Consider the following 14,892-nt stretch of genomic DNA (forward strand, 5'->3'; position numbering starts at 1 on the left):
AACGCGAAGGGGGGAGACGGGTGGACAAGAAGAGAATCTAGAAAGAGAGAAGAGTAACATATAAAGAAGGACGAAGGGAAGCACGAAGGAGAGGGAAAAAGAATGGGAGCTGATGGAAGAGGGAGAGAAAGAGACTAGCGCTGTTCGCTGATGGCACAGGTCGCGGGGGTGGTTTCGAGACGTCGCGTTGCGGGGCATCGATTTCGGGCCAGGCCGATGGCATCGGTGGGGTATCGAGGGGTGTCCCCGGCGTCGTGGCGCGTCGCGGCGCTGCTGCTGCCACTGGCGGCAAGCAGCTCCCATAAAGCGTTCGCTTCGCTGTCAGACCCGCTTCTAGCTTTGCTTCTGAACGTCCTCCACTAGATCAGAGGAACACTCTCCACAGGGAACCGCCTGCGCGTGTCTGAGGCGCGTGGAGAGTGCCGCGGGCCGCACGAATCCGTCACGGAGGTAGCCCGAACTAGTAGTCGCGCGAAGATACCACCGCGTCGTCGTGCTGCTAGCCAACGAACTGCTAGCCGCTTTAGCGCCTCCACTATTGCCGACTGGCAGCCGTAGCACGTACGGACGCGTCAGGCCTGGGTCGCACGACGAGTCTCAGTGCACGTCGAAGAGTCCACGGGGACAGGTCAGACGTAGGTTAGGCTTAGAACGATTACTGGGTATAGTAAAGATAAACCCAGAGGGGGAAATAAGAGTAACGCGGATAGAACGGCGACAGGAGGATCGTCGGGAGTTCCACCGACGTCTGTACGGCGTGCAGCGCGAATGCGAGGTGCAGGCGGATGCGCCGGTGCACCAGCAGCTGCAGCTGCCACTGCCGCTACTACCGCCACTGCTACCAGCACCGGCGGTGCTGCTGCTGCGACCTCTGCTGCCGTCGCTGGTGCTGCTGCCGCTGGCGGAGCCTCGCAGAGGTGGACACCTCGTGCCAGTCGACACTTCCTACCGGACGGTGGTAGTGTCCAGGCGCGCTGGACACACAAGCTGCAGCCGGTCGCTGCTGCTGCTGCCGTTGTTCATCGAGCGTCGTAAGGATTAAAAGAGGGACGAACAGGGGACGGAAGAGGAGGAGGAGGAGGAAGAAGAAGGTGGTTGGTGATACGCGCGGTGGTGAACTCGGTTCGTTGGTGGTTGTTTCTCTTGTCGGGAAATTCAAGGACGCGTAGAAAGGGGTTCGAGAAGGAAAGAGTGCGACGAACCCTTCCTCCCTTTGACACACACACACACACACACACACACACACATATGCACACGCATACCGACACGCAAGATACGAGTACATGCAGACACACGCACGCATGCACGCATACTTGAGCGCGTATGTGCCGAGGAGCGACGTGTCGCCGGTAATATAGCGTGCGCGCTTTCGTTTAGAGGGTTTCTTCCCTCCGACGTCGACGCGCGTAGGAGTGCCAGAGTACACGCGGTGGCTCCTCTTCAGAGTCGAGTCCCGTCGGGGTGTTTTGCGTCTGCTTCTCGACTGGCGAAGTAAAACGAACGTTCCTCGCGCCTGATATACACGGTAACTTCTGACAGCCGGGTGAGAGCAGGACAGGATTATCGTCTCGCGGGGGTCGTCGTCCTGCGGTCCTCCGCGTTGCAGTGTCTAATCCTTAAAACGTCCCGTCGTTGCACACGAGGCAAACAAAAAGGTCCGAACACACCACATGCCTACCCTGAATATGGTCGAGCCGCGGTCGCGTGCTGCTAAATCATAAAAAATTCAGTGCGACGGGACAGCCGTTGGGGGTACAGTTGTGCTCGAGGACACGTCCGGTTAATAGAGTCGAATTCTCTCGATACCGTGTCGCTCTAAAGAGGGAAGATCAGTGCCGGGTGACAACACTAGTCACGTTCGTTCAGTAGACAGAGGAAAGAGGATACGTAACGAAACAACAGAAGAGGATATCGCGGTGGTTGGTGCTGGGGGTGTGCTGGTGGTATCGTTGGGATCTCGACCCAGGTCGTGGTGATGCCTCGCAGCAACGGGTCGACTGGATCGCTGGGTGTCGTTGGTAAGGACGCCGCAGGTGCAGTCCCGGTTCTGTACGAGGGTGTTGCGAGAAGGATTCGCTGACGAGTGCAGCCCCCGGTGGCACGGCAGTCGTCGCTCCTGCTGGCCATGTATTACGGTCCGGTAATCGACCGTACCGGCAGCAGCTGCAGTGCCAGCGACCTTCAGCAGCCGCGATCACCACATCGACGCGGTGCTACGACGTCCAGCGTCGCCGAGGACACCGACGCCGACGAGGAACTCCTCTTCCAACGGGAGGAACCGGCATACATCGTCCTCGATGTCCAACCAAGACCAGACAAGGATGCCTGCTGCAACGCCTCCTGTCACGCGGGTCAAAGGCCAGGCAGAAGACGATTCGGTGGAAACGCGGTTAGGATATTCCTGCTCGCCACTGCCGCTGCCTTCCTCGCACTCGCCGTCTCGCCGGGTAAGTCCTTAGAAATCATTTCGGGGTGGGTGTGAGAGGGGGTTCAATCACTCAGACTCACGAAAGAATCTGGGAACATTGTTGCTCCTCTTCCGTCTTCTAATCTCATGATTTTGTAATGAAGAATGGTTTTCAGTTTTTACCAGTCTTCGCTATTTAGGATCTGATAGACCAATGTAGCTTATTCAGTGGACACTGGGTGTGTCGTGTGGTCTGAGTCTAATCCCTGTGTCTATCTTTTCTTGAGGCTAGCTTGTCGTCAGATGACAAGTGTCTGATTATGACACTTCAAGTGCTTCTTCTTTCTTCTTTTTCTTGTTGCTCTCTGTTAACTGGTAAGGTTCAAGCTTCTCCAAGGATAAGGTGTCGGAGAGATCGCGTAACACTGATCCTTCGTTTTTGGTTTTATAAAGAAGCTTTGTGCGGTCAGGTTGGCCGAAAAGCAAAAGTAAACAGGGAGAGACCGCTTCGCCGGGAAAATAAGGATAATATTCACGGCATGTTCACGACTGTGCGTCTGCAGCGTGTCCACTCCAGCATGCAGATACGCGTATTATTAAAATGCTGCTGCCCCGTTTCGCGATTCATCATTTCTCTCCTACTCCATCTCTCTGATATCCTTTCTATTCAATTCAGCCTTTCAAAACGTTAGCGTTTCTCTCTATGAAAGGAGAATATCGAGGGAATTAGGGAAGATTAATTAAAATGAAAGGAGGTAGGCAAAGAAGAAGAAGAAGAAGGAGAGAGAGAGAGAGAGAGAGGGGGGGGGGACATTAATTGCAGATGATTTGGCGTTTTGCAGCCAGAGGTGTGCATATTCAGCTTTTTAGGTCGGCTTCTTTTCGAAGAACACTCAAGTGGCATGTCTGACAGTAAGCATATGACGCATTGCGTCAAAATCCAGTGTCGAGGAAACTGTTGCGCGAGATTCAGTGCACTCAGCTCCTCTATACCGGATTTAATCAATTTTTCCGAATTACTGAACCACTTACGTCTGGGTTTTTCCTCGAATTAAGGGAAATGGGCTATGAACCGCCAATCGTTCATTTGAAATATTTTGTACCTCTTCGAAGACCACTCTCTCTTTTTACACATATAGAGAAGTATCCACATACGCCTATATCGAGTAAGCGTGGTACCCCGGAAACGGCAAAAAATTGATAAACAATTATTACTCAAAGTCCTCCAGTCCACGAATCATACATTATTAACATCGCCACGGTAAGAACATTTTCCAACGACATTATTTTCCCTTCTAATCGGACAGCCGTTGTACTCCATCCCGTTAGTCGTGCGGGGCGGGCGCCGAAAAAAGGTATTTTCTCTTGAAACACCTTTGTCCCTTCCTCCCCGACGTGTTTTCCTTTCCTCCCACCCCGTTTCTTGGATTCGTGGCTGACTCGTTCCGGTCGAAACGTGGCGTGTGGCCCGTAGACATCGCCGAGCCGCACCCACGCGCGCTATTTATCTCGTCGTCTGCCGAAGCCAAGTGCCAAGAGTGTATTTTTTCGCATACCACTCCTCTTCCTTTCCTCTCTTCACGCTGTCTATCCCTCTTTCTCTCTCCCTCTCCCTCTGTATCCCTCGGCCACCCTGCGTCCGTCTTTCTTCTCTATTCGTCTATTCCCCCGTCTATTTCTATTCCCGATCGCCGGTTCCGCTGGCTCCCTCTCTTCCTTCCCGTTTCAGCCGCCGCCGACTTTTTCTACAATTTACAAGGAAACAGGCGGGCACGGCCGAATCGTATCGAAGGGAAACGGCGTTGCTGCTTCTTAAATTTAGATATTCCTGAGGAGGAAACCCCTCTACCGGTGCTTCCCTCTCCTGAAGCAATCGAGGTATAGATTTTGCGGCCCAGTCGTATTAGTCCCCTCTTCCTTTCACCACAACTTTAATTTTACGTTATCTAAAATTGAATCTTGGGCTTCTCTGCCCGAAGGTGAATTAGAGAGATAATATCCCACGGGACTTTTCGATTCGATTACACGCTGTCCTTCTAATTTGAGTGGCATTTGCTTCACTTCATTTATTTGATACGTGAATCAGTTTTAAAGTCGCTCAGATTATTTTAATATCAACTACAATTATATTTCCCTCATTTTCTGGCAATTTCGTGTTATTATAAACACGAAGCTCTACTCCGCGATACACATAGGAAGTAGTAGACATGTGACGTGAAATAGTAGATACACGAAACAGTAAATTCGGATTATAAATGTATGGAGCATTAGTTATGTCTAAGTTACAGACGCTTGGGACTTCAAAAAGAAGTCAAATTCGTTGATAAATGTTCGGTGAAATTTAGCGGTCTGCGTGTGGTCGCCAGGTATAAATAGACGGTTCCCTTCATAACCACGTTATGTTTTCTATTGGCATTGCGTAATCGAATCATCCCGATTATTCCCCAGGGCCTCGCCCGGTTGCATGAGCTCCCTTCAAACCCGTGGGTAAATGTAGATTTCTAAGAAAAACCTCCAACATTTCTATAAGACCGAGCACATTCGACGGTCGTAATTCTTTCTCGCCCAAGGGTGAGTCAGAGACTTTTCCCTCCGTGTTCCCATCTTCCGAGACACGAGTTCCGATTTTACTTTATCCGTAAATTAAATCGAATACTCTAGACCAATATCCATTTGTCCCGTTCCGCGTGCCAATTCGATTCCCTGCCGTGTAATCTCGTGCACGAGATTCGATTAGGTTATGATTCTAATACGGATTCGATTTCTACAGGCTCCCGATTGAAAAAATCGATATCCTTTATAGTACGATGAAAGTAGGAGGTTTATAATCGCATACCTTTAATTGTTAAAGGACGACGGACGATCTGTCTGCCAATTCGAAGACGATGCACCACACGATGCAATTAATCACGCGGTTCTAGTTTAACAAAGTGAGAAGTACATACCCTGCGGTCGCTTCGCGCGACCGTGTCGCCCTCTGCGTCGTCACTTGAGTCCCTCTGGAACTATTTAGATCCCAACAAGATAGGTTAATCTAAATAGTACTGAATTTTATAAATTAAATACTTCCTACTGATAATTTAGTTTTTATAACATACACTGCCGATAACTCCTTTGGATATCCCATCTTCAAATGCTCGTATCAAGAGCTTGTCCAACCGGGGTTCTTAGAAATAGTTGGAAATTGTTAATTTGCATGTGAAACGGTGCGAGAGGGACTTAATCGCGTCTTCGATATGCCAGACGAATTTAACAGAACCGTAGCGGTAAAACGGTTTATTTATCGCTCCCTCGTCTCTCCGTTGTTAAAATAACGTCCCCCCACCTTTCGGTCCGCGCAAATGGCGACAATTTACAGGATTTTTTTCCTGCGGTGCGACATCATCGTATAGTTGGACCGTGAAACGTTAAAATGGAACGAAGTTTACGCACCTCTCGGCGCTCCCGATCCTCCACGCAGCCACTAACCACCGCAGTTGTTTTGCATCCATCATTCTGAAAAGTTTAACGCGGCCCGCTCCTCGGTGGCGCCAAAGCCCGACGGGGCAAAAACGGAAAATTTCTGTTTTTCCACCGGCGGACACTAAATCGTGGCCGGGCCCGCCCGCCTGTTACCCGTCTCCGTCGCATTTCACCCGGAATCACCCTGTATATTGTTCACCAATTTGTGGCTGAGCGTGCCGTAGAAGCGTGCTTTAACCGTTAGGCACTAAATTTCTGCTTCGGTAGGTTGAAAATAGAGAAAGCATTCCCCTTCCGCCCCTGATGTTCCAGCGTATCATCTTCCAGTCTTCGAGCCTTCGATACTCGAGATCGTCTAATTGCCCTCATCAATACAGCTTCCAGCACCTAATTTCGAGGCTTCCGACTTTCAACGGAGCACATGCAGCCGCTAAGTGTTCCCAGCGACCAACAAATCTTCCTTGTTCTTGAACTTTTAGCGACACGTTTAAGGGCTCCCTTTGTATTCATCTAGGCGCCAGACAATCCAACGGGGACTGCTTTATTGTAATGACTGGGGGCATTTACAGTATGATCATTGTATTCTGTCGCGAAGTGGACCACGCTGAGTAACTAAACGAGCATAATTCAGCGTGCAATAATAGACGCGATTAGATACAAGAGAGAAGTGTGAATGGAACTTAATTCCGGACCAATATGCCGGGAGTTTATCGCTCCTGGAATTTCTATAATGGGTGGAAATATTGGAATATTAGTGGAACTATATTGCCACCGTTGCTTGCATAACTAATGGAATAAAACTGACGCTGCGACGTATATTGATCAACAAATACTTTTATAAATAAACATTTTGCTTCGCCCTGAACTTGTTCCGTTCGAAACTCCATTATTTCAAGAGGGAAATGCATGTTTGTTATATAATCAGACTGATCGTGATGGCACGCGTTTAGTTTAGTTATCTTGTCAGCAGGTTCAGCATCATTTCAAACCACGTCAGTTCGGCGTAGACTTAACTGTCAGCGATTTGTCAGCATTCTGGAAACCATTTTATGAGTTTGCATGGGCGAAATAATTATATACTGAAATACGTGCTGCAAACTAGTTCCACAACCTTCGGCAAAGAGGGATTTGAATTGTTGTCTGACATTGAGATACGAATGAATAATTGACGCTCGCGAAAGTAATAGGTACCAAGCTACCTGCGATAGTTACAGGTGCACTGTCGTAAGATATATAAACGATCGAAAAATCTCTGCAGACGGAACAGAGGCGCGTAACTTTTGCCGTGCAGTAGAAGAGGGACTACTTTCTCTGAAAGAGAGGCATTATCGTACCTGTCACCGCGGTTTTCATTCTACGCGAAGGGATCCGCTTCTTCCATTGTCGCGTCCCGTTCAGGCCTCCTTCTGAACTGGTTTCAAAATAATAAAGGGCAACCCTTTCCCGTCTGTACAAAAGACAGCGACCCAAATCGAGGACCTGGATTCGTGGGGTTCACGCGACCTCGATATGTAAACGCAGGATGCATTCGTAAAGAAGTGTAAAAATACGTAAAATTGACGCGTTCCTGTATGCAAATTTCTCTGAAAAGCTCGAAGAAATTATCACTCCAAATTCAAATCCCTCAAACCTTATATAAATGTCCAAAGCTAGACTCCCTTGAAAGCAATCAAATATTGCCCTCGTTAAAAAACAATACGGTGCATAAAATGCAGCGTTACTTAACAACAAATCCTGCCCCAGCTCTCTAACGACCAGATCGTGAATCATTACAAATGCAATCTTCCCTACGCTGCTTTATCACGACATTCGTGCATTCCCAATAAATACGCTTTTATTCAATTACCCCGCCGCGTCTGTTCCCGTTTCTGTCCCCAAAATGATCCTTCCACCCCAATTGCGCCGATACACGGCGCTGCTTATCAACCAGACCGTATTTCTCCATCCCAATTAGCCAGTGATTCACGCCAAATGGCCTTGAACCTCTATCTACGTCCGCCATTAATTAAATGACACGAGCTTGAGGGGGGAAAGAAGAAGCGGACGTGGCAGCGTATAGGGTGAATATGCAAGGCCGCGACGGGGTGGTGGCAGACACCTGCGAATACGCGGTGGAAACTACGAAAAAAAAAGTCGAAAAAAGAGGCGAGGAGTATGATGCGTGGTGGTGCGCCTGGTATATGACAGCTGCAGTCACGGGGTGGTGGTCTGGCCATGTGCTTAGTGCACCCTCATTTGGCACGATACCACTGTGTCCCTGGTTTCTGGTGAAATTCACAATGATTCTTGGCGTCTATGGTTACCGATTTTCCGGTCAAATTGATTCCATAGCGAATGAAATGATGTTCACTATCCCCACGGTTTTTGTACAATTACGACAGGGTGGCTGTTTATTGGGCATTTTTTCTTCCTTTTTTATTGCTCTTTCAAAATATAATCATTCTTTTGAGCTTAACTTTAAAATGACTTACTTACCAAACTAATTAATCATTTCTGCTGCTGCTATATTTTCTTCCTAATGCATTGTCGCGGAATTAAGCATAGTAGCGTTAAGTCCGAAGAAAAACGGTGGCCAATCGAGGCCGAGTAGTGAGTAAACTTTCAGTTTACCGGAGATTCGATACAATTCTAGCCATTGAGCCAGATTACTGTCCATCTCGTAATTGCTAGGCCTCCTGCAGGATTAGACGTTATCCGCATAGATATCGGCTAGCATCCCTCCTAGTAGTCCCTCGGAGCCATACCGGGGACTCGGAATTTATTATACAGTTCTGTTCACGAGCGGGGTTTCGTAAAATATTCCATATTTAAGACAATTTTACTCACTGAAGCACGGCAAATTGTTTCTTCCTTATAAATTGCCACTTCCTTGTCAACTCTGATATTTTATCCATCCTCCCTTGGGATTAGATTCGAAAGTCAACTTTGTAATATCGAGGCACCACTATGAAATGAATTAGAACGACATTTGACTAAGCAATGTCGAACTTTCATTAACTGTAAGTCGAGAATCCTAATGGCCCCTTAGGGCATTGTCCATGAACGGTACTGTACCGTCGATTCAGACGTGGTCGCGATTATAGGTGGCCATGCGATCGTGGCGTAGCTGAAGTTGCTCGCGGTGGTGGTGGTGGTGATGGTGGCGATGCTTCCGGTGGTGGTGGAGGGCGCTTCGACTGGTCGCTCTGGGAGGGTTGCATAATACACCGAGCATCGAGCTGGCAGGGCGTTGACTTTGCACGGCATTACGTTTCTTACGCTTTGCTACTCCCCCATTGCTAATATCGGCCCCCGTTGCTCGTCTTTCGCTCGAACCCCCGGATTACCGCGTGCAACTCGCTCGACCGTGCTTTTTCTTTGATTACATATCGGAGCACAATTGCAAAACGGGGCTTCGACGTGATCGCTGGATGGCGTAGGGCAGAAAATTCCACGCAATTGAGTCAGTACTTCTGCGACAATTTTCGCAGTGTGGCGCGATTTATGTGTCTGATATAGTCATCCGAGGGCGACAGCGTATTCCTTAATTTGTAAAAACTCTTCCTAGTAATAGGATCCTTAACTTTTCCACCGTTGGTGCAGTGCGTTTTCATAAAAGTGAAATATAATCTCGAGGTTATTCCAGTTCCGACAAAGTTATATCATGCTCGGACAGTGAATAATGCCGCTGTTTGTCGAACAAGGGGGTTGTATAACGTGATGAGCAGCAAGCTTTCAGGGCGTTGAATATCTGCTACGTGTTTCTGTCCGTTCGTTTCCCTCCAACCCTTCTCGCCAGTGTCGTTGCTCCTGTTTGCACACCCTTAATGCATTTAACAAATGCGAAAACACGTAGATGTATCATTCGTCTCTGCGGCGTCGTTCGAATTATGAGCAATTAAAGGAATTAAAAATGGCCATCGTGATACCCCGCGCTATTTTCTTCTCTTCGCAAAAGAAAATTGAGTTTGTGATATACTGCTGTATTTTGACGATTAGTTTCAGGATTAGTAGTGATTTTGATCTTCTGCACATTGAGTTCCTTCGAATAAGTGAAAACTCATGTTAGTCTTGCTACGAGAAACGTGCAAAGAATCCTAAATTCAGGCTTATTGATTGATGATGACGGTGTGGTTTCTTTTATAGCGCAATGCTTTGCAACGCAGGACTAGATTTCCCCCAACAAGGAATCAGAATCCTCATCGACTTCGCGTGACCTGTCACTTTCGTCCCGTCGAAACGACTATCAATAGATCAAAAATGCTTACTTCATACCGATTTCGCGAACTAATGAAATAATGATGAGGGAGCAAAATTTGATTCCATAAGAATCAGAATTCTTCGGATGAGACTCATGTTTCAATACATGTTCAATGGGATTTGATGGTTAACTCGAACAAATCGATTTTATCCGGATCGTCCTTTTAAGGGCGAGCTGATTCTGTCACGGGTCGGGAAATGTGATATCGCACGGTCGATTTATAAGCTAAAAGGCGATTTGCAAGCTCGCTGAAGTCAATGCCCTTCTGATTACGCCCCACAATACCCTTACTTCACGAAAAAGTAAGGTTATGGGGACCTGCCGGCGCGACTGTCGCGCCACCTATGTGGAAGATGCTTTAAGTTTCCACGGGAACCTTAAAAAAATATTCCTTCTCGATCTTTTCAACTAAAAAACGAGCACAATAAGTCTGAATACTTATTTTTCTCACATCTCCACATTTTCACGCTTATCCTCTCTCTTCTTATTACTTAACCTGTCCTCTCGTATTGTCTAACCTTCCATCAGACTAAGAGGCGTAGTCTACCCAGTCTGGCAGAGGTAGCAAGCTCCAGCTGTTAAAGACCTTTAACGATAGATATATTGGCCGACTTCTGTCGTCTCCGTCTGATCGGAGAGAGGTTCCAGAAGACCTCCAGCGGCTGGGAAGCCGAAAGTGACGGGATGATCAATCCAATCGCGCGCATAGGAGCGTTTCTCAAGACCGCGGGTCACGCGTCTCTTTAGGTGGTTCTCACGGGCTGCGAAATTGCCAATACAAATCGTGACATCACCAGCGGGGAATTGGAATTCGAATTGTGACGGCACCGGCCGGCCGTCGGTGCGCCGGCACAAAAGGGGGCTTGATTCACCGTCAGTCTGCGGTTTGATCTACTGCCAAATCAGCCGGCCAATATTACTTCCATTTAAGAGCGTGGCGGCGCGCCCTCTGCACGCATCGAATTCCGCCCATATCAATAAGTAATATGACATCCAGCGAGGACATATATATATGGAGGTCACAGCGAGCCATATAAAGGTCGATTGTGCCTCGACCGAACGTTCGTCAGTTTTTTCGAGACCACCGAAGTTCGGGCCATCCTGTTAAGATTCATGCCGCGCCTGCTACCCGACCACACGCGTTGATCCACGATACGACTTTTGCCATGCCACGGTGTCACCGTCCGAGATTCATCAGGGGACATTAATCCGCGATTCGAACAGACGAGATGTCTGTCTCCGGTCTGCCAAAATCGTTAGCCGTAGATTCGATTAGCTGTCGGATTGGCGAAATAGACTGTCTGGTACGCTGTTAAAACTTATACGCTCGTAATATTCCTAGGAACAATCGAGGTATAATTGGAAGCTTAATCTTTGAACCGGGGATGCTTGTTGTGGCTTTCTCGCCTTCTTAGAACTGTTGTTAGGAGTCGAGAAAACAATTTCAGATTGGTACTTCGTTCGTAATAGGGTTAATCGTTTCTGCTGAAGACCAACCCTTAAAGGGTTAACAATATTCAAGCAGAAGGAAATTGTATAGGCGAGGTAGCTAGAGTCGAGTGACCTCCTGCCCCCGGCCTATCACCCCTTACATCCACCGTTCTCCTCGTGGCACCCTCGTGGCACACGCCCCTCTCCACCCCCACCCTGCCACCGCCCCGAACCCCCGCCGCAAGCCTAGCTTTTTCTCGGGGGTTCATCGATCGCCCCCAATCACCCACACCTGCCATCTTGCCTCTCTATCCCCTTAGAACCCCGAAAGCTTTCTTACCCCGACTCCCTTCGTTTTCTTTCTCTTGATATCGGTCTCTCTTGAGCTCGGGGAGACTCTACTTGATCGGACTTCTGCGAACCTCAGAAGTCTCAGCGGATTTTTAGGGGCACCAGGTTGGCTCGTTCGTTTCCTTCAATTAGGATTAGTTTCGACTCGATGTATATGAAGATTTTCAGAGTCACTTGGTCTCGTTTTTATGTATCCTTTTATTCCTAGGGGTAGCTTCGTCCGAAAAGTATTCATTTCTAGCAGTAGGTACATCTGCGATAGTAAACCTTAACTCTATTTTGAATTCAGCGCTCAGTCTCCCGGTACTTCCATTCCCGAGATTTCTTCGGCCCTTCGAGGATTTAAGTCTCGGTCGGTCTCTTTATCTAGCGCAAACACTGAATTCTCATTTCACGGCTTTGTCGCCCCCCTCCCTCATCCCTTATTCCATTTCCGGATCGGCCAGCTGTGTGTTTACCTCACTTTCCATCGAAATTACTTTTGCCTCACAGATTGTTTACACTTCCCCCTTTTTTTTAAAACATCACAATGACGGAAAAAGCACTCGCGTCGGGTTCAAAGACACTTCACTAATCCATTCCTTGAGAAACTATTACTAAGGAGAGCCCTACGTTCCGCTTTTACGGACAGTCGTACGAAACTCATTTTGCGCCCGTTAACGAAATTCCAATTTCGCGGGTCAGGAGGGCCCGTGCGTGTCGGGGTCACACGGGATATCGATGGGGCCGAATATTAATGGCCGTCGGCTGGCAATTGCCGTTAATTAACCGGGGCACGCATCTTCGTCAATTGAGGCTCGTTTCTGTCTCCGCCACCATTTCTGCCACCGGCCTGCTCCAACACATTTGTTCAAGGCACACGCATTCGGTAAGGTCACGGTCGCGAGAGCGAGGCTTCAGAAATTTCAGTCTCCGCGGCCCACTCCATTCCAACCCAATTCCTTTTCTTTCATAAGCCTCCGCAAGCCTGGACGATTTCCAACCCGGCCGACCAGAAATTAATTTTCATGGGGCAGGAATTCGGCCAGACTCGGGGAAACGCGGAAACGTAGGATGCCCACCGGATAACTGGCTCCTCTGGCTGCCATTTTTGGGGGGACTCCTATCTCCATTGGCGTCTACTTCTTTTTAATTCATATTTGGTGCACACGTTTTTACTTTTTATTCAGCAGCTGTGTTCTTGGTAAATGTTAAGTACCCGCAAATCACTGCCATGTCTCGTCGGATACCGAAGTTCTCGATGGCACCAAAACAGGTGTTTGTGCCGATTCCAATTGAATCATTTATAGCAGCAAGGAACTGGTGATCGACTTTGCATGCGAAATTTGCATAACGTCACGAGACTGATTGACGACGACAATCAAAGAGGGAAATGAAAACATTTTTTCCACCACGAAACACTTGTTTCGTAACTTTACAAGACTCTAAAGAGGAGTCGCGTTATCTACGTAAATCAGTATTCCACTTCAGCCACTTTCTTTCCCATTATAACCTCAAGAGCGCGAAAAAGAGCACAGTGAAAAGCAAAGTCGTGCTCATCGAAAGAACTATTTGCGATTAGAGTGGATGAACGTGTGGCAAGGAATTATGCAAGCGCGTCGAATAAATTGCCGACACCAACGAAACTAGTACACGAGCGTATAAAATTGAATGCAAGGAAGGTGGAAAACGGAAATGCCACGAGACCGTGATAAGCATTTAACGTCTATATGACACTTCCTACGATGGTACATGTCTACAAATCGTAATCTACCACCATACGGCCGATGGGGGTTCCCCGGATTTGCATATTCCTCGTGATAAATACCGTGGCATATCTGCAGCTTCCCTCACCCATCATTATATATGCATTATTCATTATTCAAACATGTTATGGATAGAATGCTCACTCCTTTCAGTCACGTTGCTCGTAACACCTCAACACCTGCACATGGGGGACATCAATCCCAGATATCCACTTAAATCTATTTAAGATTCTCCCAGAATGGCCCCCGAGAATATAAAAACACAATTGGCTAGCAAAAGATCGTACTAAACATTTAATCCACGTAGACATGGTAGATCTCAGTTTCGATAGAAAACTTATAGGTTAAGAACACCTCGAGGCATGGTGGCGGCCATATTGGATAATCCCCAGACTTTAAATCTCCATAACCTACCTTTCCTCTATCCTTAAAAAAAAAACGCGCAGAATCTGTCTAACAATCTGCAGGAGTTACTGAAGATCTAAGTTAAAGAGGGAGAGATCACTTCCGGTGACGGTATTCGGCGGGGTCGTGACACTATATATGGCTCGCGTCCGTCACGCTGCGACGGTTACGACGCACGCAATTTTCTAGGTCGACACGACGCAGCAGGGAAGGTCAGGATTGGTTCAAGTCCAAGCGAGTGGTCGTCGTGGCCGTCGTCGTCGACGGCAAACGCGTTCACCTCGATGCTAGTCGATCTATAATTAGCGAATTTCCGCGGAGCGGTGTGCGCCATTCGCTGAAAAGAGACGGAACCACCGTTTCGCTAGCTCCCTCCTCTTCCGTTTTCTTGGGCAATATATTCCATTTGGAACAGTGACGGAACGTCTAATATTTGCCGATTCGTCATCTTCATGCGAAGCGTCACACCTCAGGTAGCGGTTCTGTGGGAGGTTAAATCGCAAGGCCAGTAAACGGAGGCTGGATTTCGAGTCGAGACACCTCTACGCGGAAATCGATCGCGAGGCTCGTAAACATTCGCCAGATGGATTTCCACGTGCATATCAGGAGGATGGCACACCTTCTAGGAAACTAGCCAGAGACAGTTTATTGACATTACCCCGGTTCTATGCGTGTCGACGCGCACCATTTCGCGCGTATTTTAGAGCCGCCACCTCTCGACGCCTCTGCCTCGCCTCGGCAGCCCACACTCGGTATGAGACTCCGCAGGTGGCCGAACGATACCTCGGAAATAGAGAAGTTCGAGGTAAATTGCATCCACGGTGCAAGGAAAACTCTGTTTAGGGACCCCT

The 14,892-nt window shown here is 48.1% G+C and overlaps 1 protein-coding gene across 4 annotated transcripts in view; it reads left to right on the forward strand.

The window, feature by feature from the left end:
• The first annotated feature begins 424 nt into the window (after positions 1-424).
• The window catches only part of LOC143376072 (protein kinase C-binding protein NELL1), a 55,737-nt gene continuing 41,269 nt past the window's right edge, over positions 425-14,892 (forward strand). For 2 of the 4 annotated variants that reach the window (XM_076825911.1, XM_076825912.1), the window contains exon 1: positions 430-2,447. In XM_076825911.1, coding sequence (XP_076682026.1) covers positions 2,126-2,447 — 322 coding nt within the window. In that variant the 5' untranslated portion in view covers positions 430-2,125. Of the gene's footprint in view, positions 2,448-14,892 lie in introns of all 4 variants that reach the window. The other 2 variants (XM_076825909.1, XM_076825910.1) reach the window with 2 other exon arrangements.

This window comes from Andrena cerasifolii, chromosome 13, assembly GCF_050908995.1.
Source record: "Andrena cerasifolii isolate SP2316 chromosome 13, iyAndCera1_principal, whole genome shotgun sequence".
Lineage (NCBI taxonomy): Eukaryota > Metazoa > Arthropoda > Insecta > Hymenoptera > Andrenidae > Andrena > Andrena cerasifolii.